This window comes from Aulonocara sp. 'chitande type north' Nkhata Bay, linkage group LG6 (assembly GCF_057382095.1).
Source record: "Aulonocara sp. 'chitande type north' Nkhata Bay isolate Kocher_YH1m ecotype deep benthic linkage group LG6, A_spYH_male_GT1.1, whole genome shotgun sequence".
Taxonomy (NCBI): domain Eukaryota; kingdom Metazoa; phylum Chordata; class Actinopteri; order Cichliformes; family Cichlidae; genus Aulonocara; species Aulonocara sp. 'chitande type north' Nkhata Bay.
Genome location: NC_141349.1, coordinates 20,128,797 through 20,155,283, shown reverse-complemented (window position 1 = coordinate 20,155,283; position 26,487 = coordinate 20,128,797). Strand labels below are relative to the sequence as shown.

Genomic DNA, 26,487 nt, shown 5'->3' with positions numbered 1-26,487 from the left:
AGTACTTTAAAGTCAACTTTTTCAACTAATGCTTATTTGCTCCCTACTGATGAGATGCATTTGAAGTTTCTGATTTTGGTGATTTGGTGATAGTGGTGATTTTAATATTCATGTCTGCTGTGATGCTAAATCCCTGGTCAAGGACTTTCTAAATGTTAATGACTCTTTTAACCTGACACAATGGGTCACTGTCCCCACTCATGAAAAAGGACACATACTGGACTTGGTCCTATCCCAGGGGTTGTATTTGTGCGTTACAGAAATATATTATTTGTTTAACAGCTTCAGTCATCGTTGTTGTTTTTATTCGTTGTTGTTGTTGTTGTTGTTTTTATTGCATCATTGTCGTGCATTTTCCTTGTTTAGTTGCTCTTTAGTTTGTATAGTACTTTGTATATGTAGTATGAGCTGTTGGAAATGTGCTATATAAATAAGTTTGACCTTGATCTTTAGTTTGTGTTAAGCTAAGAAACTTTAACTTTCGGTTCATATTTATCAAATACATGTGAGTGTGGTGTTGATCTCATCTGTGAACTATTTCTTTATTTTAAAAGTGCATGGCAGTTTTAGTCTTGTGAAGTTGGTGTCCATCAGTTCAATCAGTGCAAACTTAGTAATAAACCACACTTTTGATTACAAGAATTAAAGATCTTTCTTCATGCCTTTGTCTGCCCTATACTCTCAGTTCACAGAGGGACCTTTCCTCAATGGCATGTACTGGGAGGTGTGGTACAATAATAAGAGCCTGCCAGAGAATCAGAGTCTTATCTACTACGAGAACCTCCTTCTTGGGGTGCCGCGCCTCCGACAGGTCAAGGTCCACAATGAGACCTGCTCTGTCCATGAAGATCTGAGGGATGAGGTCCAGGACTGCTACAACCTATACACCCTGACCAATGAGGATACTGCCCCCTTTGGTCCCAAGAATGGAACCGCGTAAGTTCATGAGTTTAAATTGGTTACATAAATATGTATCATATGGGATGCAGATATATTACTATCTACATCCTGTATGTTTCTCTCTTGGCCTCTGTCAGGTGGTTGTACACCCCAGAAAGCGAGATGAATAGCAGCAGTTACTCAGGTCAGGTGTCTAAATATGGAGGTGGAGGATATTACCAAGACTTGTCTCGTACCAAAGAGGAGTCAGCCATCCAGCTGCAGGTTCTGAAAGATCACTTGTGGCTGGACAGAGGCACTAGGGCAGTCTTCCTCGACTTCTCTGTCTACAACAGCAACATAAATCTTTTCTGCATCGCCAGGTAAGAATCAATAGCCTTGTCATAAATTATAATGTTGGGTTGTAACAGATTTATTGAGCTGAAACTATAATAACAAAACTACAGATAACATACTTTGAAATCATTATTATAGTTAAACGTAGGTACAAATATCTTCAAGAAAATGCCTAATTTTAATGTTTCCTGAGTTTGCTACTGAAAATTCACAATTTGAAAATAAAACAAAGTAAATCTAAAAATAAATTTGCAGTTTTAATTGCAGCACAGAATAAATTTACTATAGACCCCTCTTTTTAATATATCATTTTTTAGATTTTCCTCTTGTATGACTGGACTATTAGTTTTAAGGTCTTTATAAGCAGAAATGGTGAAAAATGCCCTTAGGTCAAATTGCCTATTTTTGGATTCGATTCTTGAATTTAAACTGAATTTAACAAAAAGTAAAAAGCTTTTAGTATTCTGTTAACTAAAATGTGTGTGGTAGCATATGGTTATCACCCGGTGCCTATCCACATTACTTTGCTGAACCTCAATGGTGGTGACTAGTATGGATGTATACACATGGCTAAATCCAAGAAGGAAGTTGCTGAGGAAAATACTCACCAACTTAAATCTACTTTGCCTTCCATTGTTAATGAGGATTAGAAAACCTAATCATGCTCCTTCCTGACTTATCATCAGCCAGATTCTTGATTTACACACTTTAGTTTGATTTGTTTCCACAACATAACAATGCCAGCTACCGTTGCAATAGCTGACTAAATGTGGTGCATTTGTCAGGTTGCTGGCAGAGTTCCCTGCTACTGGTGGCGTAGTGACCTCTTGGCAGTTCCAGACGGTGCGACTGATACGATACGTGTCCAGCTGGGACTATTTTGTTGGGATGTGTGAAGTGGCTTTCTGCCTATTCATTCTCTATTATGTGGTGGAGGAAGTGTTGGAGATCCGCATCCACCGCCTACATTACTTCAAGAGCCTGTGGAACTGTCTCGATGTTCTTATTGTCACGGTGGGCATCAAGGTTAATTTTAGGATGATTACAAATTTGATTTGATTTGATATTCACAGACTTTCACTTGTTTGTTTCTTTCAGTTGAGCATTGTTGCTATTATTATGAACATAACGAGAACAGCCATGGTTGGAAACCTGCTGAGAGGCCTGTTGGAGAACCACACTGCTCACCCCAGCTTTGAGCCTTTAGCCAACCTGCAGGTTCAGTTTAACAACATGGCTGCGGTTATTGTCTTCTTTTCCTGGGTCAAGGTAAAAAAAAACTTCTTCCTTTACTTCATTATTCATCCAAGAGACCTTCAAGGAACACTTAGTGGAATTCACCAATGCAGCAGAGTCGACTAATGCGAACACTGTCTCACTTCCTCTCAGCTTTTTAAGTTCATCAACTTCAATAAGACCATGAGTCAGCTGTCCAGCACCATGTCTCGCTGTGCCAAGGACCTCATGGGTTTTGCCATCATGTTCTTCATCATTTTCTTGGCTTACGCTCAGCTGGCCTACTTGGTGTTTGGAACTCAAGTCAACGATTTCAGCACTTTCCAAGCCAGCATGTAAGAGCCTTGAAAATTTAGCTAATGAATGTAGGAACACCTCAAACCAGTGTTATTTCCTATTGTTGTTTAAAATGTTTTATTTGTTTGTTTGCATAGATTTACCCAGTTTCGTATCATTTTGGGAGACTTTAACTTCTCAGAAATTGAAAAAGCTCATCCAGTTGTTGGACCTATATACTTTACAACCTTTGTCTTCTTCATTTTCTTTATTCTCATGGTAAGTAGAGAATCCACGTGATTTGTTAAATAAGTAACCTTTATTCTGGGTTTTAAAATTAATGCTCAGTTATCCTACAATATTTTCTCTCTTTATTTTTTACATAGAACATGTTCTTGGCTATTATCAATGACACATACTCTGAGGTGAAGGCTGACATGTCCCAACAGAGGTCTGAGATGGAAATGACAGACCTTATTAAGAAGGTATTGAACAACATTTCTATTTCATTGTTATTTGTTATTAAGGCAGATTTCTTTTAAATTGGTTTTGGCTTTGATAATAATAATAATAATAAGTATAAGCATGTACACCTGAAAGTGTGATTTCTTGGGTGTGACTGAATCTTAACAGGGGAAGTATTATGACACACTTTGTCGTCTGTTGTATATTTACTGTGATGTTGTTTGATGCTCATATTAAAGATCAGTTAGGCCATGTCCTCTCACCTGAGCAGGCACCTTGGAACGAATCTGGGCTGTTATGTCGAAGCTTGTATCTAAATAAATAGGGAGAACCATGACTTTCATTTCATCAGTTAGTGGGAAGTAAAAACTCCAGACATCAGAGCTGTGAATTTGGATGTGGCTGAGATGGGGGCGGGGCTTTAAAGCACAACTTCTGTCTTCAAAGAAATGCAAAGAGCAGCCAGTCACAAGAAATTAAGTTTCATAATGATGATGTTATGCGGAAAATGGGCAGACATCAGGTCTTGCTGTGGTGCATTCAAGTGTAAAAACTCTGCTTTGTAGTTTTAACAAAAAGACTGATGCTTTTCTCTTGAATCTATCTGAACCATGTGTGGAGTGTTGGGTGGGCAGTATTTTCTGCTTTTTGTGAGGTTTTTCAGGCTTTCCTTGCTGAGAAAAAGTGGTAGGACTGCAGTTATGTGTTTCTATTGCTGTCCAGAGGTGGCAGAAGTACAGACATTCTGTACTTAAGTATAACTAAAGGGTATTAAAAAATATTCCAGTAAAAGTTGAAGCATTGAGTCAACTTCTTTATTCAAGTAAAAGTAAAAAAGTACAGGCTCTAAAATGTACTCAAAGTAGCTCTTTGAAGGACCTTTCTACCAGTTATTTTTGTGCTAAGCTAACTGAACCTTGTATTATACTAATGGTAAATGGCCTGTATTTGTATAGCGCTTTTACTAGTCCCCTCTAGGGACCCCAAAGCGCTTTACACACCCAGTCATCCACCCATTCACACACTGGTGGAGGCAAGCTACAGTTGTAGCCGAGGCTGCCATACTGTTTTCCTCCATTGTAGAGACTTTGCCTTCTGGCCAACACCAATAGGTGAAGTGTCTTGCCCAAGGACACAACGACAGACTGTCCGAGCCGGGGCTCGAACCGGCAACCTTCCGATTACAAGGCGAACTCCCAACTCTTGAGCCACGATCGCCCTATGTATAATGTAATTATAAAATAATATTAGTACATAGAAATACAAACTTTATTTCATTCTACATTGTATTTCTAATAAAGGTACTCAGAGTATAAAAAAATAGCACTATTTTCTGTTTCCTCCATTGTAGAGACTTTGCCTCTAAACTAGAAAATTAGTAGGGAAGAGGCTAAAATGGGATTCAGCAGGTGGGAGAACCTTTAAATCCACCACAGTACAGCAAAGTAACCTGTTTATCCCGCACTAAACTGCAGAGTCTTTTCATTCAATCTTTAAACAACACATTTAGTCTCCCTCTGTTTTTTGCAGCATGTATAACAATGTGAAAACACATGTCACATGGACAGACACGATATTTGATTTTAAAACAAGAGGACTTACATGTAAGCTTTAAAGTTCCAGTTTATGATATCCCACTGAGCAGTCCTTACATTTAAATCCAACCTCGTCTTCCTCTCCTGTCTTTCTTATCTTTCTCCATCTTTGAGTGAAGTTAGCGCTTTCTTTTCTCTCCCTGCTGGACGTTTAATCAGAATCAGAATAACTTTATTATCATTGTCACAGGTACAACAAAATTAAAAGTGGTCCCCGATCAGTGCATCTAGCAACACACTGTGTTTGTTTCAAAATGTAGGGAGTGAAAGTAAAAAGTTGTCAGAAAAAAGACCTACTCAAGTAAAGTACAGGTACCTGAAAATTCTACTTAAGTACAGTAACGAAGTATTTGTACTTTGTTTCTTCCCCCCTATGTCGCTGTCAGTATATTATGGAAGAGACTCATTTATATTACTGTAAATGTAATTTGAAATATTTCTCTGGTTTCCTTCCCCCAGAGTTGTAACAAAGCTTTGATGAAGCTGAGACTAAAGAAGACAGCGGTAGATGACATCTCAGACGGTTTGCGTCAAGCTGGGGGGAAACTGAACTTTGATGAACTCCGTCAGGATCTAAAAGGGTGAGGAAACTCTAATTCTGCTAAAATCCCTCAGAGTTGTTGTGCTCAGTTTGTTGAATATAACACTCATGCAGCCTGTCTTCAGTGTGTACTGTCTCTTAATTTCATCAGAAAGGGTCACACAGATGCAGAGATTCAGGCCATCTTTGCCAAATACGATCAGGATGGTGATCAGGAGCTGACAGAGCATGAACACCAGCAAATGAGAGATGACCTGGAGAAAGAGAGAGTGAGTGAAGTCCCAAGCTTTTATTTTTACCATTTGGTAAAACAAGAAAAGAGTGTTATTTCAGTAACTGATCAGACAATCTGCACATAAGTGCAACAATGCAGCCACAACAGCAGATGTTCAGTGTGTCTCTGCTCATACGCTAGGAGGACTTGGATCTGGAACGCAGTTCGCTGACTCGACCCAGCAGTGGGCGGAGCTTCCCTCGTACCCAGGATGACTCAGAGGAGGACGACGATGAGGACAGTGGTCACAGCTCTCGACGTCGTGGCAGCAGCTCTGGGGGTGTCTCGTATGAGGAGTTTCAAGTGTATGAAGTTTTTTTTTTTCCTTCCTCAGATTTATCAGTAAATGATATTTAAAGAAATAATAATAATAAATAAACTGCTGGGCAGACTCAGTTAGTAGAGAAAGGACCATGGTGATAACTGGATGTAAGCATGGAATGAAGTCTAATTGATGACAGTTTTTGGTGATTGTGAAACATTGGAACATCCTGAAGTATAGGTTAAACTTGCGCAGCATAAAAACATTTTGCCAGGAACAAATAATTATTTTTTAAATATATTTTTATTATATTAATGAACACATAGTCATGACAGATTTCCTAAGAGTGTTGGACAGACTAAAGGCGAAGTTTATTGTCAATTCCAGAAACTAAAACAACAACAAGAAGAAGCTGCAAGTTCAAGTTTAGATCTAAGGTCCAGATTTATTACAGATTTGTTAACTGTCAGTATTTATTATAGTAAGTTAAATATTTATTCGTAACAGTAGCTGTGTCTGTCAGTGAACTACAACTCTACTGTATTAAATTTATGTGGTTGATGACAATAAATAGATATCAATCAGGCATAACATAATAACCAGATGCCTAATATTGTTCCCCCCTATTGAGACATGGACTCCAATAGACCCCTAAAGGTGTGGTATCTGCAGATTCGTTATGTTCTGTTAGTCACGAGGTGTAGCCTCCATGAATCGGAGTACTTTGTCTAGCACATCCCACAAATGCTTGATTAGACTGAGATCTGGGGAATTAACTTATTCAGTAATTTGAGCTATAGTAGCTCATCTGCTGGATCAGATCACACCACATGCATCGGGCCAGCCTTCACTCCCCACATGCATCATTTTGGCCTTACCATCTATCATCCTGTCACTGGTTCACATTGGGCCACTTTTGATAGTTACTGACCACTGCAGACCAGGAACACATCACAAGAGCTGCAGTTTTTGTCCAGCTTGTCCCTTGTCAGACTCACTCATATCTTTATGCTTGCCTATTTTTTGTGCTTCTAACACGTCAATTCTGAGGACAAAATGTTCACTTCCTCCCTAATATATCCCACCCACTAACAGGGGCCATGATAAAGAAATGCCCGATCGGTGTATATGCAGCACTGGACATTAGCGAAACTGCATCTGTATTACTGCAGATGTGTTAGCATCGTCCCTTTGCATATCTGCCAACACGTGCTGTACACAAAGACTGATAATGTAATAATGATTTAATTTTGTCATCAGCTAAACTCATCAGCTAATGTTGGCAGGCAAAAATGGGTATTGTGTGTCACGTCGTAGTATTTCATGCTGTTCTGAGTGATAGCAGCTGCAGCGCTATATGACATTTAACAACAAGAGAGAAAATCATTCTTTGTTGTGCAGGCTGGTGAGACGCGTGGACAGGATGGAGCACTCTATCGGCAGCATAGTGTCGAAGATCGATTCAGTGATTGTCAAGCTGGAAGTCATGGAGAGAGCTAATCTTAAAAGAAGAGACGTGGTGAGCAGGCTGCTGGATGGAGTCATGGAGGTGAGGTGTTAATATGTTATTATGTTAATAATGTTATCACATGACTGAATGCGTCATTTGTAGTGTTGACTTATGGCTGAATTGCACCCTGCAGCTCCCCTCAGTTGAGTTTTAAAACTGTATTCTAGTTTTTGAGGTTTTTAGGTATTTTTTATTGTTTGGTTCATCACTCTCAGTCACTCCCTCGAACAGTAATGAACACTGTGGTGAACACTATCGAACATTTAGGATTTAAGCAAGAGTCTTTTTTTTTTTTTTTAAATACTTGCCTTACATTCAGGAAGAAGCTCAGAATGAGTTATTATAAGTTAACTGGATAAACTCACGAGATGAATACGTGTGGGTTGAGCTGACGTTAACATAGTTTGACATTTAATCTGTTTCCGTTTGTCAGGATGAACATCTGGGGCGGGACACAGACACACACAGAGAGCAGATGGAAAGGCTCGTCAGGGAGGAACTGGAGCGCTGGGAGTCCGATGATATGGTCTCACAGGTCAGCCACCCACAGCCGGCCACTCCTGTTGGCCCGCGGCCTCGCCCTTCCTCGTCCTTGTCCACCGACGGCCTCGACACAGGCGTGAATGGGAGCAGCCATGTGTGAAGACTTGGCATGCTGAACTCTGCAAAGAAACTTTATTGGATCCTAACTTAATATGTGGGTCTTTGTTTTGCAGCAGAATGTGCTAAAGCTCATGGAAGGTGTTTAACTTACTCGACATATTAGAGAGGAAGTCAAATGCACCTCACCTGGTATACACAAATGCACTGAAAGAGAGAGGCTGTCACATGCAAAGGGTCTTTACTCAGTCTCACGTATTATTTTGACAGATGACGAAAGGTAAACAAAACAGACAAGGTGCTGAGGAACAGTGAAGGATTTAATCATTACACCACAGTATTACACACGCATGTACCAGCGAGCAAGTATATTCAGAATTCAGTGTATGATTTTAATATTACATGCTTTCGATCGCTGTATGCACAATTATTAGCATTTACACAAAAGCCCTTTCTATGAATAATAATGTTGCTGATTACTTTTTTCATCATTTTAATATGCAGTAGGTACAAGCGTGGCACTTCCTGTCACATTTACTCATCCTTCCAATGAATTAGCTTATCGTTTTATGATACATATTGTAACTTTAAACAAACTTCGATTTGGAGTGCATCCAGTGTTCATGGGAAACCCATGCATTATTTTTCCTTTTTTTAAAAAAAAAAAATCTGTTGTGCCAAATAAAGTGTTATCAAAATACATCAGGGGGACTTGGTTTTATCTCACTTTACAAGAAAACATATATATAAAAAGAGAGAGAAATCACATATTATATACAGTATTACAGATGAGTCATTATTTCAAAGCAGAATCAAATAATAGTCATACTGTCTACTGATCTGAACAGAAAATAAACTGCACCCACAAACTTCCCTGAGACTGGTTCTGTTGGAGGTTTCTTCCTGTTAAAAGGGAGTTTTTCTTTTCCACTGTCTCCAAGTGTTTGCTCATAGACGGTAATGTGATTATTGGCTTTTCCTTGTATTATTTGTAGGTCTTTACCATACAAATTAAAGCGCTTTGAGAAAACTGTTGTTGTGATTTGGTGCTATATAAATAAAATTGGAGTGAACTGAAAAGTAGGCCAAAAGTCATTTTGGATTTGTCTAAGAACGAGAAAGTTTAGATGCAGCAGTTTTAGTACATTGAAATTTATTTGCAAATGATGTTAAATTAAAAGATATTTTACACATTTTAAGGTTTTCAGTAACCAAAATTTGGTTTGTACTTCAAATTCTTCCATATACACTGATTTAAAGTTACGCAAAAAAAAAAAAAAAGTTTCTTATTTCAGGAGAATTTATATCATGGTTTTGGTGTGTGGTAACTACACTAAGGTTTATAACTGTATTAATAATAATTAATGCATTAATAATAATAAAAAACACAAGACCAAAAGTTACATGAAGATCTTTATACATGGTATGAAAAAACTAACAGAGTATAAATGTATTACAGAGTTTTGCTTTGGAAAACAGATAAAGCCACTTGATGTAATGCTTTAATGTCTACAATTACAAATGATCAGCTTTTAATTATATTATGAAAAATTAATAGCACAATTAAATAAGTATAATTTGGAAACTTTAATCAAAACAACTGGGTTACAAAGGTATTGGGAAAAAGTCACAAACTGACAAATGCTGCAGAAGTAAATATTAATAAACAGCTTTGAAAGTTTACTTTGAGGCCAGTATACTTTTTAATTTCTACACTTTTTCACTTTGGAAAATTCACAATTTTATCCTATAATTTGAAAATATTCTGTCTAGTTTGTTTTGGACTCACAATTTTTTATACCCACAAAGATTTTATCCAGACTAAACTTATATAACAGTAAACAAAGGAACCAACAACTAGGTTTTGATATTTTGGGAAACAGCCATACTTGCTCACTTGGTATACTGGTACTTTTATATCTGCACAATAAATACACACACTGGCATCTCCACTAGGTTGCTAGTACTGGGTTGGACCCCTTTTGCCTTCAGAGCTGCTTTAATTCTTTGTTGGGGAGATTTAAAAAGGAGCTGGAAATTTTCCTCACAGACTTTGGTCTATACTGACATGATAGCATCACACAGCTGCTGCATATTTGTCAGCTCACATCAATCTCCCATTCCACCACGTCCCAAATATAGTGTACTGGATTCAGATCTGCTGACTGTAGAGGTCATTCGAGCACAGCGAACTCACTGTCATGTTAAAGAAACCAGTTTGAGATGATTTGAGTTTTGTGATATGGTGTGTTATCCTGCATGAAGCAGCCATCAGAAGATGGGTACACTGCGATCCAAAAGGGACAGGGTGAGCAACACAGGTAGGCTGTGATGTGGTCTTCTGCTGCTGTAGTCCACCTGCTTCAAGGTTTGTCATGTATTTACAGATGCTCTTCTGTACACTTTGATTTTAACAAGTTGGATATTGTTGAATGTCTGACCTCTGCGATCAAGAAGGCATTTTCACCCAGAGACCTGCTGCTCAATAGATATTTTCTATTTTTTCTGACTTTTTTCTGTAAACCCTAGAGATAGTTGTGTGGGGAAAATCCCAGTAGATCAGTAGCTTCAGAAACACTCAGACCAATCCATTTAGTACCAAAAACCATTTCATGTTCAAGTTAAATCACCTTTCCTCTATATTCTGATGCTCTGTTTGAACTTTAGCAGGTCATCTTGTTCATGTCTGCATGCATCAATGCATTGAGTTGCTACCATGTGATTGATTAGGACAACCTTAATCAGTATTTTTATTCATCTTTAGGCATGAAAAAAAGATTTTTGAACTTCATTTTTTAAACGTGTATTTTTCAAATAGTTTTTTACATGACAACATCACCTTTAGAGTGAGCGGCAGGGTATGGAGTGACACATCAGTGTCCAATGTAGTGGTTTATGTGCAAGTGTACCATCAACACTGATATGAATACAAGAAAACAGTGTTTGAATAGCTGTCCACTGTAGTGACCACTATGCGTAAAAGGGTTAATGAGCAGCTGAACACAACACACAATAAGATTTTATGAGCTTTACAGGGAGACTAATGGTAAAAACGTGAACTCTAGAAAAGTTTAGCTAGCTGTTTTCGGCTGCTTTCAGCTTTTTATTTCAGTATTTGCACTTGTACTCTAACTTTCTCGCTTCATTATATGCTAAAGATATGAGGGCAGTGTAAAATAAAACTAAACCCCCAATATATAAATGTAGCTTTAATTGTGCTATTTCTGAGCACAAGATCTATCAGTGCTGGTACATTAAAGTAAAAAACAGATAACGCATTAAGTAAATTTCTTGATGAAGCGAAGCTTCAGATAGGCAATGATGAGAAATATGATCATCATAACAGTCAAAGCTACATGATTCTCCCACAGACCCCAGCAGGTGTAGTCTATGCCCAGGTACTCCAGATACTGCTCTCCTGTGCATCTGAAATGAGGCATGTTCAAACTGGTCAGATATTAGAGCCACAATACAACATGTTGTTAACCAGTAAGACAGAACTGGACCAATTACTCACGTCTGGCCAGCTGTTTTCACAGTGCAGTTGGCTGTCATAGCTGACATGTTGCTGTTTCGGATTACAACCTCTTCGCAGAACCTCAGACCCACAAATTCGTTTATCTTCAAGGCCTGAACAAAGACAGCAGGTGAGGCAGAGCAGTAAATCCTTAGCAGAACAATTTAAATACAATATGGTGCGTTTGGCAGATCATTTGTTCCATTTTAAAACAATAAATGTAATGTAGCTATTCTCTTTTGGGTCTCAACTCCCTTTTCACGTATATGTTGCCATATAAAGTAATTTCCTGTTTCATTTTTAAAGTCTCTTGTCTCTTGCACGCTGTCTTTAGCTGTGCTTGTGGTCAGTTGGTCCCTAGTTTGTTGGCCTTAATCCTCTCCTTTGAGTTTGGCTCCATCTTCAAACATGACAGTTACTATACATGGGGTTTTTAAAGCGCATTATCAGTAGGCTATCCACTTGGTCATGTATGTTTGGTATAACGTGCAACACCCAACAGTTAAAATCAGAGAAGTCTGTTTAAGTCTATGCATTCAGCCATCTAACATCAAGTTTAGAGCCCAGTTCAGGTCCAACCCCAGTTCAATAAAAACACACTTACAGACAATTAAAACTAAAACTGCTAAAACATATATGTGAAGGAGGTTGTCTGTGATGTGTATTTACAGTGGGGCAAAAAAGTATTTAGTCAGCCACCGATTGTGCAAGTTCCCCCACTTAAAATGATGACAGAGGTCAGTAATTTGCACCAGAGGTACACTTCAACTGTGAGAGACAGAATGTGAAAAAAAAATCCATGAATTCACATGGTAGGATTTGTAAAGAATTTATTCGTAAATTAGGGTGGAAAATAAGTATTTGGTCACCTCAAACAAGGAAAATCTCTGGCTCTCACAGACCTGTAACGTCTTCTGTAAGACGCTTTTCTGTCCCCCACTCGTTACCTGTATGAATGGCACCTGTTTGAACTCATCATCTGTATAAAAGACACCTGTCCACAGCCTCAAACAGTCAGACTCCAAACTCTGCCATGGCCAAGACCAAAGAGCTTTCGAAGGACACCAGGAAAAGTTTTGTAGACCTGCACCAGACTGGGAAGAGTGAATCTACAATAGGCAAGCAGCTTGGTGTGAAAAAATCAACTGTGGGAGCAATCATCAGAAAATGGAAGACATACAAGACCACTGATAATCTCCCTCGATCTGGGGCTCCACGCAAGATCTCATCCCGTGGGGTCAAAATGATCATGAGAACGGTGAGCAAAGATCCCAGAACCACACGGGGGGACCTGGTGAATGACCTGCAGAGAGATGGGACCAAAGTAACAAAGGTCACCATCAGTAACACACTACAACGGCAGGGAATCAAATCCCGCAGTGCCAGACGTGTTCCGCTGCTGAAGCCAGTGCATGACCAGGCCCGTCTGAAGTTTGCCAGAGAGCACATGGATGATACAGCAGAGGATTGGGAGAATGTCATGTGGTCAGATGAAACCAAAGTAGAACTTTTTGGTATAAACTCAACTCGTCGTGTTTGGAGGAAGAAGAATACTGAGTTGCATCCCAAGAACACCATACCTACTGTGAAGCATGGGGGTGGAAACATCATGCTATGGGGCTGTTTTTCTGCCAAGGGGACAGGACGACTGATCCGTGTTAAGGACAGAATGAATGGGGCCATGTATCGTGAGATTTTGAGCCAAAACCTCCTTCCATCAGTGAGAACTTTGAAGATGAAATGAGGCTGGGTCTTCCAACATGACAATGATCCAAAACACACCGCCCGGGCAACAAAGGAGTGGCTCCGTAAGAAGCATTTGAAAGTCCTGGAGTGGCCTAGCCAGTCTCCAGACCTCAACCCCATAGAAAATCTGTGGCGGAGTTGAAAGTCCGTGTTGCTCGGCGACAGCCCCAAAACATCACTGCTCTCGAGAAGATCTGCATGGAGGAATGGGCCAAAATACCAGCTACTGTGTGTGCAAACCTGGTAAAGACCTATAGTAAACGTTTGACCTCTGTTATTGCCAACAAAGGTTATGTTACAAAGTATTGAGTTGTATTTTTGTTATTGACCAAATACTTATTTTCCACCCTGATTTACGAATTAATTCTTTACAAATCCTACCATGTGGATTCATGGATTTTTTTTTTCACATTCTGTCTCTCACAGTTGAAGTGTACCTCTGGTGCAAATTACTGACCTCTGTCATCATTTTAGGTGGGGGAACTTGCACAATCGGTGGCTGACTAAATACTTTTTTGCCCCACTGTATTTCATTGAGGTGATAACCTCTGTCTGAATTTTGAATTGTTTCTGCTACTTTCTCTATATATCTGCATCGTCTGCTGTCAAAACCTTTAATGCTGACTTACTGCAAGACCATAACGAGGAATACTAAAGTACTTCAGCCAAGCCAACCAGTCTTTGGTGCTGGGTAGATTCACCAGGAGTCCTGAAAAAATCTAGCAGACACAAAGTCAGTTTAGATGTCTTTTTTCTGGAGGGTAGAGCTGACATAACACGACTTACAAACACATCTAAATGTTTCAAAGTCCAGATGCAGGATGTTAATAGTCTCACGGGAGCTTTTACTATCAGACAGTAAAACGTAGATGAATAACTGTCTATTGTTCATTATAATATACGGATAATATAATATATCTGTGTTGCTTATAGAGACTTAGTCAGATATAGATTCAATAGTCAATGTTTTCTGGAAAATTTTGCTATTGATTAAGAAATCAATCAACAATCATTTAAAATGCACTTACTGGCCACTTCATTAGGCATTGCCGTTCTTATACTTAATTTGTCAACCCCGTAGTAGCAACTTGGTGCATTTAAGCAAGTACACAAGGTCAAGAAGACCTGCTGAAGTTCAAACTGAGCATCAGAATGGGAAAGAAAGGTGATTGAAGTGAATTTTTGCCCACACAGCAATCTCAAAAAATGAGAAAATATCCAGTGAATGGCAGGTCTGGGTGAAAATGCTTTGTTGATGCCAAAAGTAAAAGGAGAATGGTCAGACTGCTCTGAGCAGGCAACAGCAACCAACTCGTGACAGTCCAAGTGTGCAGAAGAGCATCTCTGAATGCACGACACATCAAACCTTGAATAAGACCACACCCCAGCATAGCCGACCATCTCCATCCCTTTATAACCACATCTGATGTTAAAGTGACCAGTGAGTTTATGTCATCAGTGAGTCTTCTGTTTAAAATGTCTCATTTCTTTTTTTTAAAAAACCCTAAAGTTGCCTAAAACAAAAAACGGAGATGTCATCTTTACTCCTTCTCCCTTCCAACTTATTTATGTGGGTCATGGGGTTGCTGTATCTCTTACCATCATGAAGACAAAGGTGATGGTCATGAGGATGTTGGCAAGAGCCACGACACTCTGGTCAGCTGAGATGGCCATGGTCATGGCTGTGGCTGTGTAAGCCACCAGAGTCACCGTCAGCATGAAGACAAAAAAGGCTTCTGCTGTGGATTTGAGCCCTGGTTGGACACACAGTTTTGTGCGCTTTTACACACTGATGTCATTTATTTAAATTTAAATGCAAAAATTAAAATAGATAAATAGATAAGTCTCACCAATCAAAAAATAGACAACACAGCTGAAGATAACAGAGGTGACGGTGCGCAGAGCGATATCAGACAGGATCTTAGAAAGGAAGTAGACAGACACTCTGTAGTAGCCGCTGATGTACTCGTGCCTGTCACGAGAGAAACACATAAAGCAACAGTTCAATCTAGAGTCACACACACACGTATACGGCGTCCTGATGGAGAACTTACACAAAGAGTTTCCTCTCAGTGATGAAGAGCTCGGCAGCAGACACAGTACTGAAACACTGGTTGGTAGTGATGAAGAAGAGGGCGCCCATCCTGGAGCAATCAGAAAAGCAAGTCTGGTCACTGGGGGTCATGTGATTGTTGGGTTTTTCTCTGTAGGTATTATTGTAGGGTCTACCTTGGAATAGAAAGCGCTTTGAGGCGACTGTTTTTGTAATTTGGTGCTGTATAAATAAAGTTGGAATTGGAACCTCTCGGACAGCACAACACTTAAAGTGCACGCTATCCGGTTGTTCAGTGATGACGCGACAAATCCTACTTCCGGGTCTAAAGTAGTCTGCGTTTAATATGGCTTTTGTGTTGTTAACATGTTTAATGTTATGTATTTTCTTATATTTGATCTCAAAAAGCTCCTAAAACAGTCAGTGATCACTGTTGACCTCCCTCGGCTTTTATTACTGCTAATCATTTATTTAAGCTCAGTTTTTAAAACCTTAGGATGTAACTACAGCCCAGCCCATGCAGCAGTATATGACTGACTAACCTCGTATTGTGGATGGATTATCTCAGTTGTTCTCCTGGCTGAAGTTTGGTCCTTTTACAGCATCCTGCCATGCGATTACATTTGTTCCTGACCACCGAGAACACTCACGGTAACTTTTATCGAGTGGAAAAAAAGTTAGCTTGTTTATATTATGCTAACATAGCTGTGTCGCTAGCGGTCACGTAGCACATCATTATATACCAGCTAGCCAAACTTCAGTAACCCTACAAACGTCACTGCTGTTTAGTTTCCTGTTTTCATTTATGCTGGAAGTGATAACAGAGCTGTACATTTTAATTTGTTTCCAAAACCCCGCAGTCAGGACATGCTATATTGTATTTAGATAGAAGCTAGCGAGCTAACTCCCTGCTAACTTCTAACTCCGTTAAATGTCATAAATTCCGTTTTCATGGATGCCTGGATGTTAAACGCAATTGTTACACCTGGTAGAGCAGAACGCTGATCATTTTATTAAAGATGAAAGACTTTAGACAGTTTTTCAACTCTCAGTAATGCCATAGTGGTCGTTTGATATATGGACCTGCAGCGGAGTTTAGGTCCAGACACGGCTAGTGACGTCAGACTGAACAACCGGATACTCAAAAAGAGACTGCACAGATAAGACCTGTATAGGATGCTTGCCAGGAAAAGTCTTAGAAAAAAAATAACATGAGACTCCAACCTGTCAATCAACACAGAAGCAAAGACACAGCTTTGTGCAAAAGTCTTGAGCCACTCCTCATTTCCTTATATTTTGCCTTCAAAGAGCCAGAGTTTCTTGAGCAATAGTTCTCCAGATCTTCTGAAGGTCTTTCAGAAAGCCTGGGGAACTAATGGAGCCCAGACTTCGTCATTATAATGTTGACAGAGAACAGAACAAAAGCCAGCCAACATCCAAAGACCTTTGAATGTCCGTCAAGAAGCCCGGAAAACTATCCCCAAAGATAACTTAAAGAAATGGTAAGAAAGCTTGCCTAAAGGAGTTCAGGCTGTGTAGAAGAATAATGGTAGTCAGACCAAATATTGACTTTTCAGTATGGGGAATTGTACAAACTCTGTACAGGAATATACTGTATGGAGTTTGCACAAATCACTGTACTTATTTCACATTTTCTTAGCAAAACATAAAGAAGTGAGTGGCGGCTCAAGAATTTCAGCACAGTACTGAACTGTTAAGAAAACAGTCATGTTCAGAGCAGAATAAAGACTAAAGATCTTACATACTGTAACGTGACCTTTGAAAACTTGAAAATGTTTGCAGTAGTTTGTCACCGATGTCCTGAGCACAGACTCCCAATCTGAGCAATATTTCACACGACTCCTCACAAATTTCTTTTGCGTTTGTTTCTAGGTTTTTTCCCTCATTGCTGATTTTCCTACGCTGACTGTTGATGCTGATTGTTGTTGCCCCAATATTAGCCCCTACACCAAGCAAAGATGAAGGAGGGGTGAGAAACTTGAGACATTTAAGCCACGTACGGGCTGTCTGCCATTCTGCATGTGCACTGACCTTGAATATAATCACATTAGGTCCCTGTACACTACTGAACGGAAAAAGGGAGACCACTGAGGTCTCTGATGGGCTTCGCTGGACTTGCGAGTACCAGGTTGTGCCCAATAAAAAACGGTAAGAAGATTAACCGAGCGGGAATTACCTTTCACACTTTTTCACCAGAAGCGGTCACTGACCTGAACATTTATGGGGAAACATGTTGCCTTTAGTGTGTAAACGCATAGTATTAAAAAATAAAAACAAAACAACCTAAAACGAAACAATAAAAGAAGTCCAGTTTAAAACAATGGCTTACTAATAAAAATAAATGCTACTAAAGCTACTAATTTAAACATTTGCCCATCGATATAGATTTTTTGTAGTTGCAGCGCATTAAAAAAGAGTTTTGGGGTTTACATATTGTGGAAAACATCATCTATAAAATATGTAGAGTCCAAACAATTAATAAATTGCTTATTAGTAATTTTCCTCACGAATGCTGCTGGATTCGCTCAGTTCGCTGACATGAGGCACACACAAGAAATCTGGAAAGAGGGAAGCAAAGACACACTGTGTCTTCAAGTGAAGTACCATGCTAAAGAAAGACACTCTACAAACTGGCAACCCAAATGTTATTTTACAGGCTTAAGCGATCAACGAAGCATTACTAAACCAAGCCATGAATATAGCTTAAACATTTTAGCGTCAAATCTTAGGTTGACATTTTTCATGTTAGCTGACTGGTTTGTAGTCTTAAATGAACCTTTTACAAGTGTATTAAACCCATATCTGAACCACATCGCTGCGTCTCACACCCCGACTATGGAGGCGAAGGACTTTCTCGAGCATTTTTTAAGCTGCATTGTTCACTCACACGTGCCAACATTTCCTCTAAATCAGATGGTTTACTGCGATAACTGCAAGACCCGATGGGGAAGTAACAGTCATACTGCAGTAACAGGCCGAGGGCTGTGTTAATGTGACAGTTAATAAAAACATCGATTTTATAAGAGTATGTTGAGGTATTTATTGGCCTGCAGACGATGAGAGACAAAAGGAATTTTGCTGTGTGAGCTTTACATTATTACATGCATTTCATGGAGTGCCATATGTATTAAACCAGCTAAATTACACCGATGTAATAAGTATTATAAGTGAGAGCGATTAGCTGATTAGCTGCTGTGGCATTTAGACAATAGGAATGCTTTAAATAAACAAATAACACACAACATTAAAATGATCAAAGTACAAATTATTTAGCCATGAAGATGTTTTTTTTTTTTTTGGAGATGACAGCAGGACAGTCACATTACATACTCAGAACATTTTGTAAAATATTATTATGTGACTCTAGCTCACTGTTGAGAGCAGTTCTCTCACCTGTTCTGAATACCACTCTGATCATCTTTGACCCCAAAGAAAATGGCTCCCACGATGAGAGCGAGGAAAACGTTGACTCCCAGCTGCGTAAGAGATTTAGACAACGTGATGACTTCTGTGCCTACAACATACACATTCAATATGTTGTTATATAAAAAACCTTAAAACCTCCTGAAGTCCAGTTTAATCCAAACTTGAATTTAGTTTATGGAAAAACTAAATTAAACTTTTGGGGGTAAAAAACAAAACAAAAACATGGGTACAAAGGACTGAAGTGAGCAGAAAATGCTAAGGTTATGTCCTCCTGAACTGATCCTGGGGTGAGATGACTGAATGGAGGGGGAAAAAAGGTGAAAGCAAGACATGTTTTAAGCTGAAACTATTTACAGGTTATGACAGGACTAAGCGGTTCCCAGGGTGAAGGGATAAGCCAGTAAGGTTGAGCCTTTTTCACCTCATTCCCCTCAGTCCCTCATGTGGAAGCTGGGCAGCGGCGGGATAGGTCATGATGCCATCATGTGATGACTCCCACACCGGGGCCAAGGGGCTTTGGCTAGATATGATATCAGTTCAGGTTCAGGCCCAAAGAGGCAGGAGTGGGGTCACAACAGTCACCAAAGCTGATTACAGCACCCACGCCACCAAGGAACCTTCTCGAAGGATTATTTTTGACTTATTTAGGACCAATTAGCTGTTAATAATTCTTAAAGTGAGGAGACTTCTGACAGCATTTTGCCGCCATGGGGCGACTAATGGGGGCATAAAGGTGACCCCTCTAACACGCTGCGTATCCTGCTCACGATGATGGGGCCAATACAATGTACACTGTTAAAAAAACCCATTAAAAAACGGTAATATTCTGTCAGCTGGGGCGCCAAAATACTACCGTAAAATAACAAAAAATAACTTCCTCATAAAAATACGGTTATTTCCAGTAATGACAATACAGTTTGTTGCGCTAATTTTACATGGGATCTTGCCTTTTCAAGTGATCTTAAACATTAAATTAGGAACATGTTAATGTGATTAAACAATGAAATTATCTATAAATAGGAAAAAAAACAAATCCTAAAAAACGGTAATATTCCGGCAATCATGAATATTATGTTGTATTACATTACAGTGATTTAACGTTAATTTACATTCAAAATGTGAATTCACAGTCTATTTACCTAACGTTAATGATATTCTAGAAGAACAGAACAAAACTGTAAAATGCACAGTAAAATACTTTCATATTAGGATTTTTTCCTACAGTGCAGCCATACCCGCGACCTTGTAGTTGTTAGTTCACATTCATTGGCCGATGCTTAGCGTCATGTTATTATGTGTCCCAACATCCAATGGCATGTCACATTGTTTTCATGGCCACACCCTCACCCAGGTGCAGAGGCCTATTTCTGTTCAGGAATGTTGTGAATACTTTGAGATTTATATTAATTGCAATTCCTACCTCTACATTTATTTTTTTAAATATATAATGAGCACAGCGTGGCCGGGCAATGTTTTATATGTTTTTTTTGTTTGTTTTTATTTCTATTAATTATATTTTCACTTGTTACCTCTGAATTATTGAATCAGACCTAGATGACATGAAATTTTCAGCAAAATTATAATTCAAATACTCCTTTAATTATTGATTATTCTCATTAATTTTCTATCATTTTATATATTTTTCCATAGTATTACATTTGAATTTAACAGATCATTCTCTCACATAACAGACAAATATTTGTGAAATTATGATACATTTCTGAATGTATTTTTACAATCTAAATATACATATGTACAAAAAATATATATTTAAAAAACAAGTAAATTGTGTTTTACTATATTTACAGTGATGTTATGTTATTTTACCTTTGACATGTAAAATCACAGTCTACCTATGTAAATTTCATGATATTCTAGAAAGACAGTACAAAACTGTAAAATATACAGTAAGATACTTTGACATTACTATTTTTTGGAACAGTGTATGCTTTTATTTTTAAACATACTTAAGTTTAAACCTGTCACTAATTAACTATTTAAAGTTACCCATATAGCTACAAAAAAGTTGGTAAAAGTCTTCACCAGCTAATGAGCTTTATGTTCAGCTGACAGACACGAGAGTGGCACTGACCGACGTCTGAAAGTCGAACGCGTGCCCTAAAAGACGATGGTGTACGTGCTTACCTGGGCCACAGATGTTTGGGGGTTCAACATGAGGTTCTGAAATGTTCTGTGAAGGACCCATCGTAGCTGGTGAAAGAACGAGCTGTTGTAGGTGATGGTGCGGGACTTTGGGAGGGACCCACAGCGCTTATCTTTAACAATGCGTTCCAGTTCGGCTCGTGTGTTGCTGGAGTAACCGCTGTTCCTGTACTCGTCCACCAGGCGCTCCTCGATGCTCTGCCTGGAGCTACTGAGCTCCTTGAAGTCCAAATCTGTTCACAAATACAAAAAAACCCACTCAGTTATATTTTATGTTCATAGCACCAATTCACTCTGGCACTTTATATACAGATTTGACTCTAGAATAGAGTTAATGGTCGACTATGTACACCCCACGATTCAACAGCTTGTAGAACCCCCTTTAGCAGCCACGACTTCAGCTGTTTTCTACATGACTTTATCAAAATCTCCCATGGATGTGAAGGAATCCCTGATTTTTTCTGCTTACGTTTTCACGTGAAATTTTTTCACTTGCAGAAAATGTTAACAAAAATTAAGGCGTTATGAGGTCCAGTAAAAACCATCTGTGTTCCTGTTTTACTCTGTCAACTCTAATTTGTGCGTTTGACATGTTGTTCTAATCACTATAAATGTCAAATTTAAAACACTTTAAATAACTTGTTAATAAAAAGTTCCAGGTAAAAATACTGTATCTTCTTTATTGTATCGTGCCTTTTTGTGGATGTTGCAAAATCAAAGAAAAATGCAAAGAAATGGGCACATTTGCACAGGATATGTTTGTTTGTTGTTATTCTATTAAACCAGGAGATGTGATACAAACTTGACTGAATATTCATAGTTGGTTAATTATGCCGCTACCTTCAGAGCCGTGCACTTTGGTCATTGCTGTGGCGGTGAAGTCTCCGTTAATCACATCCAAAAAGAAGTCAGCTGGGTTGTTGTGGGCCTCGCAGGCATAGCCTTGAACACAAATCACAATGTTGCAGCTCAATATCAAAGCAAATCCTATACATATAGTGACCCTGCAGCTTTTTTAGAAGCTGCACATCCATCTACATTTATTTACTTCATAAATTTAAGAAAACTGTAAAGAAGTGTCTTGTGATGTTACTGTTTAGTCAGTGTAATCACCGATGTTGGCAAAGTAGTCCAAAGCGTTTGGTGCTGGTCCGTGGTACACCATTTTACCACCGACCAACAGTGTGAGAGTGTCAAACAGTCTGTAGATGGAGTAGCGAGGTTGGTGGATGGACATAATTATGGTTCTACCATGACTCGCCATTCTGAAAAGACACATAACACAGTAAAAAATCAATAGGCACCACAATAAATTGATCTAAATAAAGTAGAAGCAAACAGCAGCAGTTTTCCTGCTGTAATTCTTCTATGTAAAGTGATAAGCTTCTGTTTAAAGTTAACCAAACTCCAGAATTTAGCTTGAAACACTTTTAAAAATTCTTTAAAGGCCAGAAGCTCAAGATTTTACTTTACTTTAAAGAAATCTGAGAAATTAGAGAGAGTCCGGGCTTTCTCACCTTTTCAGCAGGAGCAGGACAGAGTTAGCAGTGCTTGCGTCTAGCCCGGTGGTTGGTTCATCCAGAAATAGGACAGCAGGATCGATGATCAGCTCCATGCCGATGTTTGTCCTCTTTCTCTCTCCTCCTGAGATTCCTCGGGTCATCTGCGTGCCCACCTGAGGAACAAAAAAAACACCAACAAAACACAACGGGAATCGCTGAAAACGAGCTTCATCTGCCGGGGCAGGCTGCTTGTTAGAGGACAGGTGAGTGACAGGCTGTGATTATCTGCAGCACCTTGGAGTCAGCCACTTCGGTGAGACCCAGTTCTTTAATGAGGTGATTGACTCGAGCCTCCTTCTCGACCTGAGGCACGGAGACATGCAGTCGCAGAGCGGCAGAAAAACGCAGATTCTCCCTCACGGTCAGGGTGCCCATGACCACATCTTCCTAGCAGGGAGACCAAAGCTTGATCAAAGGTCACAAACTGAAAAGCTATTTTGTAGTTATCATTTCCACAAATCCTTAAGGGAAACAACCAGAAACAAGACGGAGTTCACTGCCTCACTGCAAGAAGGAGTGAACCTCGGCAGGGTTTGCAGGTTTTTCTGGGAGGTCTAAGCCTGCCTGCCTGTCTTCTCTAAGGACACTTGCACAAAATATTTCTCATCTCAAGAGTTTCTTCTTAAAAGAGGTCTAACACAAACACAAACAATCTCAGCACTATGTTTAATGTTTAAAGGCCAACCTCTGTGTGTTAAGTTGGTTTTACAGCCTACAACATTTGCTTTGCTCTCAGACGCAGCGTCTAAGAGAAAGTCAAAGCTCTCAGCTTTTTCTGCATGAAAGCTTAAAGAAACCAGTCGAGGCCGGCCAATGCGTCACTGAAAAAGACCCCAAAACAAAAAATAAGTAGTGAAAAGCCAGTTTACACGTTGCTTAACTTAACACCTAAAGAGAGCTGCATTAAGTACGTAGAAAATAAACCAGAGAATGACTCCGACTTACAGTGCTTAACAAGTTTATTAGACCAAAACACAATTTAAGTTTTATCCCACAGCTGTTCTAAATTAAAAGCACTGCTAATTATCAAAAGCAATTCTTATGTTTCTGTAATGATTAACCCACCAGCATCCATACACTGTTTAATTGAAAGGATTTATTTTAATGTTAACATATATTTATCTGTCCTATCCACAATTTTTCCAATTTAACATTTTACAAAAAAGCTGATTTTTTTATTTTTATTTTTTAGAATTACAGGGGTTTTTTTTACTAGTGCTCCTAAACAGAAAAAATTTTTTTTCGCGATTGACGCTCAATTAATTCCTGACTTCTCAGAGACGACTAGAGTGCCGGCTCAAATTTGGGTATAAAAATGTAAATTCAGCTGTTATTTACCTGATAAATAGTAACATAATGTGTAGTTTTGAACAAATTTTTGATAGATTTCTAAAATATTTGTGGCAGGTGGTATCAAGCATTTGTTAAGCACTGTACATTTATCAAATAAATATATTTCAAAACATAATATCACTATATCCATATCAGTGCATCTGAGTGGATATAAAATGGTTAATATGAGCTATTTAAAGAAATACAAATTTACCTGGACGACATAGCCAGAGAGGCACTTAAAGTTTGGAGGCTGTGGGGCTCCATCAATGAGAACTTCACCCGAGAGACCTGCGGGATCCTTCCTCGCAGCCAGAATATCCAAGAATCTCAAAGAAAAAGAGCAAAGAAAAATTCTACAGATATCCAAAACAAAAATTAAGGTAATTATTTCAAGATTATATACAATTACGTCCATAGGTATTCAGACAATGTCATTTGAATTCAACGGGCCTAAAAATATCACATTAACTGTTTAGGAATTGCAGGCCTTTTATGCATAAATACCCCATTTTTAAAGGTTCAAAAATAATTAACAAGACGTTTCGTGGCTAGGTGAGGCTCTTTCCCTCATAATTTCAACTGACAAATGAAGCAGACGTAATATCTGAAGTCAGCTCAAAGTATTATGAGCTGACAGAAGGTTTAATAAACAGTCCAGTTTAACTCTCTCAAGGCAGGCGTTGCAGATTTGCAACAGTTAAAAGCTAACAACCTGATTACCCCACATACATATTTTATGAGGTTTTTTTTTTACTCAGAAGTACCACTGCAGGTATTCTTTTGTGCATTAGCAACAAAAACTTAATTTGAGCCTGAGAGGGTTAAAAAAATCATGGTTCAAGCTTTACAGGGTTAAGAGCGGCCAAATGAAACACTTGGTTGGTTCCTAAAAACAATGAATCCACTGCCCAGTATTACGACGACTAAAGTGCTGAATTAGTTCTATGGGTCACCGCATCTAACCAAGTGAAGAGCACTATGATCAAGAGACGCTTTCATGAATACAGAGCGTTTACTACAAGGTGCAAACCTCTGGTTACACATCTACAAGAGCTCGCACAGTTCAGGAAAAAAAACCTTGGAAAAATGAAACCAAGATGAACGCGTACCAGTATGAACAGAAGAGAAAACAATGGTGAAGGAGAGAAAATGCTCATGATCCAAAGCACAACCCACCCTCTGTCAAACATGTCAGATGGCTGTTCACAGCAAATGCGATACTTACTTGTACTGCTTGTATTACTGTTTGTTCAATCACATATTGATTAATTGATTTATACTGTAATAAGATAATAATACAATGATTTATAGACCTAACTGTATTTTTGAAAACTGAAGTAGTACTCACGAAGATTTTCCACTTCCAGTAGGTCCAAGAATAGCATTCAGACCAGGTCTCATAATCCCACTGCGAGACAGTGACACAGGCAAAAAGAGTGTAATGATTTAATAATGAAAAAAGAAACTCAAATACTGGGACACATATTTGCTTATGTTTCCAATTATAAATGTTTTTTCTTAGATTTTTACTGTATCAGTTTTATGCCACAGACACAAAGCATGTGAATCAAAGTAGTTAATATGGTCCTTAGACACATGCTGAAATGAACTACTTTTATTAAATGAATCATCCCTCCCAATCCCATTTAAAGTAATATTCATGAATGGATTTTACAGCAAATACAGATATCATATCATTTTTTTTTAAAAAGTAACAATTTAAAGAACTTCAGAGACTTCAGAAAGCACGGAGTGAGTCAGTGATTTAAAACAGAGTTGAAGACTGAATTAAGGTCTGGCGGTGGATCACGTGACGCTGTTTAATTCGTTTCCCTGGCAGACTGCTCTTTAGTGCATTTGAGAGATTATATGCAAGAAACCATGCTTAATATCATATAATTAACACTGTGGCAGGAAAAAGGTTCCCCCCCCAAAAAACTTGTGTGAAATGATTCATTCTTCCATGGGAAACGTCAGCTGTATTTAATACCATCAGAAAGGAACTGCAAGGGTCTATTCACTATTGTCCCACTTTGTACTGGACTGACATGGAAAACAAAAGAAAAAAAGCAAGATGACACCCCCCAAAATTAAAAGAAATCTAAAACAGTCAGTGCAATAAAATTCAAAAGGATTCATTTGGCATTTTTTCTGAAATTCAACAAAGTAAAAATCATAAGATTTCTACTGTTTAATGGGGTTCTGTGCATGTTCAGCTAGCTTAAGCAGAGGGGAAATAATTTTAAAAAAACAGGTATTAAATGTTTTACAGGTTTTCTGCTGCACTTATCAAGTGAGCAAATCATAGCTCTGCAGGTTAATATCTGTAAATTCATGTGCGCGTAGTGTGTGAGTGATGAGAAAACGGAGGAAAGCGAGGGAGAAGGTGACAGAGCGGAGAAAGACAAAGAGACTGACTTGAGGTCCACCAGTATTTCCTTGGAGAGGATCTTTCTTTTGCAGAGGAAGCCGCTCTGCTGCTGCACTTTGTACTGGATGTTGTGGAAGCTCACGGTGGAACCGCACCGCTGTTTCGTCCCGTCCACGCCCGTGCCGACCTTTGACACGGCCATCCCGTTAGTACCGATGTCTTCTATCATTGCAATGTTGATGTGACTGGTTTTCTCCATCATCCTCTGCTGCAACCAAAAACACAGAATTTTATACAT

The 26,487-nt window shown here is 38.9% G+C and overlaps 2 protein-coding genes and 1 long non-coding RNA gene across 4 annotated transcripts in view; 2 read left to right on the top strand and 1 right to left on the bottom strand.

Annotated features, from left to right (window-relative positions):
- Positions 1-8,695, top strand: part of pkd2 (polycystic kidney disease 2) — an 11,102-nt gene extending 2,407 nt beyond the window's left edge. The window contains exons 4-15 of one of the 2 annotated variants that reach the window (XM_086295480.1): positions 686-936; positions 1,038-1,262; positions 2,022-2,250; positions 2,335-2,505; positions 2,626-2,807; positions 2,907-3,027; positions 3,135-3,233; positions 5,268-5,389; positions 5,501-5,618; positions 5,768-5,928; positions 7,287-7,434; positions 7,829-8,695. In XM_086295480.1, coding sequence (XP_086151606.1) covers positions 686-936; positions 1,038-1,262; positions 2,022-2,250; positions 2,335-2,505; positions 2,626-2,807; positions 2,907-3,027; positions 3,135-3,233; positions 5,268-5,389; positions 5,501-5,618; positions 5,768-5,928; positions 7,287-7,434; positions 7,829-8,038 — 2,037 coding nt within the window. In that variant the 3' untranslated portion in view covers positions 8,039-8,695. Of the gene's footprint in view, positions 1-685; positions 937-1,037; positions 1,263-2,021; positions 2,251-2,334; positions 2,506-2,625; positions 2,808-2,906; positions 3,028-3,134; positions 3,234-5,267; positions 5,390-5,500; positions 5,619-5,764; positions 5,929-7,286; positions 7,435-7,828 lie in introns of both variants that reach the window. The other variant, XM_086295479.1, reaches the window with a different exon arrangement.
- Positions 8,269-26,487, bottom strand: abcg2d (ATP binding cassette subfamily G member 2 (JR blood group)). Its single transcript, XM_086295482.1, has 15 exons — positions 26,237-26,487; positions 25,167-25,226; positions 24,030-24,144; positions 22,718-22,870; positions 22,439-22,596; positions 22,035-22,186; positions 21,762-21,863; positions 20,904-21,154; positions 18,726-18,808; positions 15,313-15,402; positions 15,109-15,230; positions 14,858-15,012; positions 13,888-13,977; positions 11,513-11,625; positions 8,269-11,421 (listed from the first exon to the last, which is right to left on the bottom strand). The coding sequence occupies exons 1-15, from the start codon at positions 26,485-26,487 to the stop codon at positions 11,274-11,276; spliced, it is 2,043 nt and encodes a 680-aa protein (XP_086151608.1). The 3' UTR covers positions 8,269-11,273.
- LOC147327666 (uncharacterized) lies at positions 15,683-20,443 on the top strand. The gene is made up of 3 exons (XR_015129874.1): positions 15,683-15,962; positions 17,205-17,301; positions 17,384-20,443. It is a non-coding gene; the product is annotated as an uncharacterized LOC147327666 (long non-coding RNA).

What these genes read in the sequence shown, in the direction of transcription:
- abcg2d (XM_086295482.1), bottom strand. Translation starts at nt 26,487, where the DNA reads ATGTATAAAATTCTGTGTTTTTGGTTGCAGCAGAGGATGATGGAGAAA. An exon ending in CCCAAACATCTGTGGCCCAG is followed by an intron (nt 18,809 to 20,903) that starts GTAAGCACGTAC and finishes TCTCTTACGCAG; the next exon opens with CTGGGAGTCAACGTTTTCCT. An exon ending in ACTGAGAGGAAACTCTTTGT is followed by an intron (nt 15,231 to 15,312) that starts GTAAGTTCTCCA and finishes CTCTCGTGACAG; the next exon opens with GCACGAGTACATCAGCGGCT.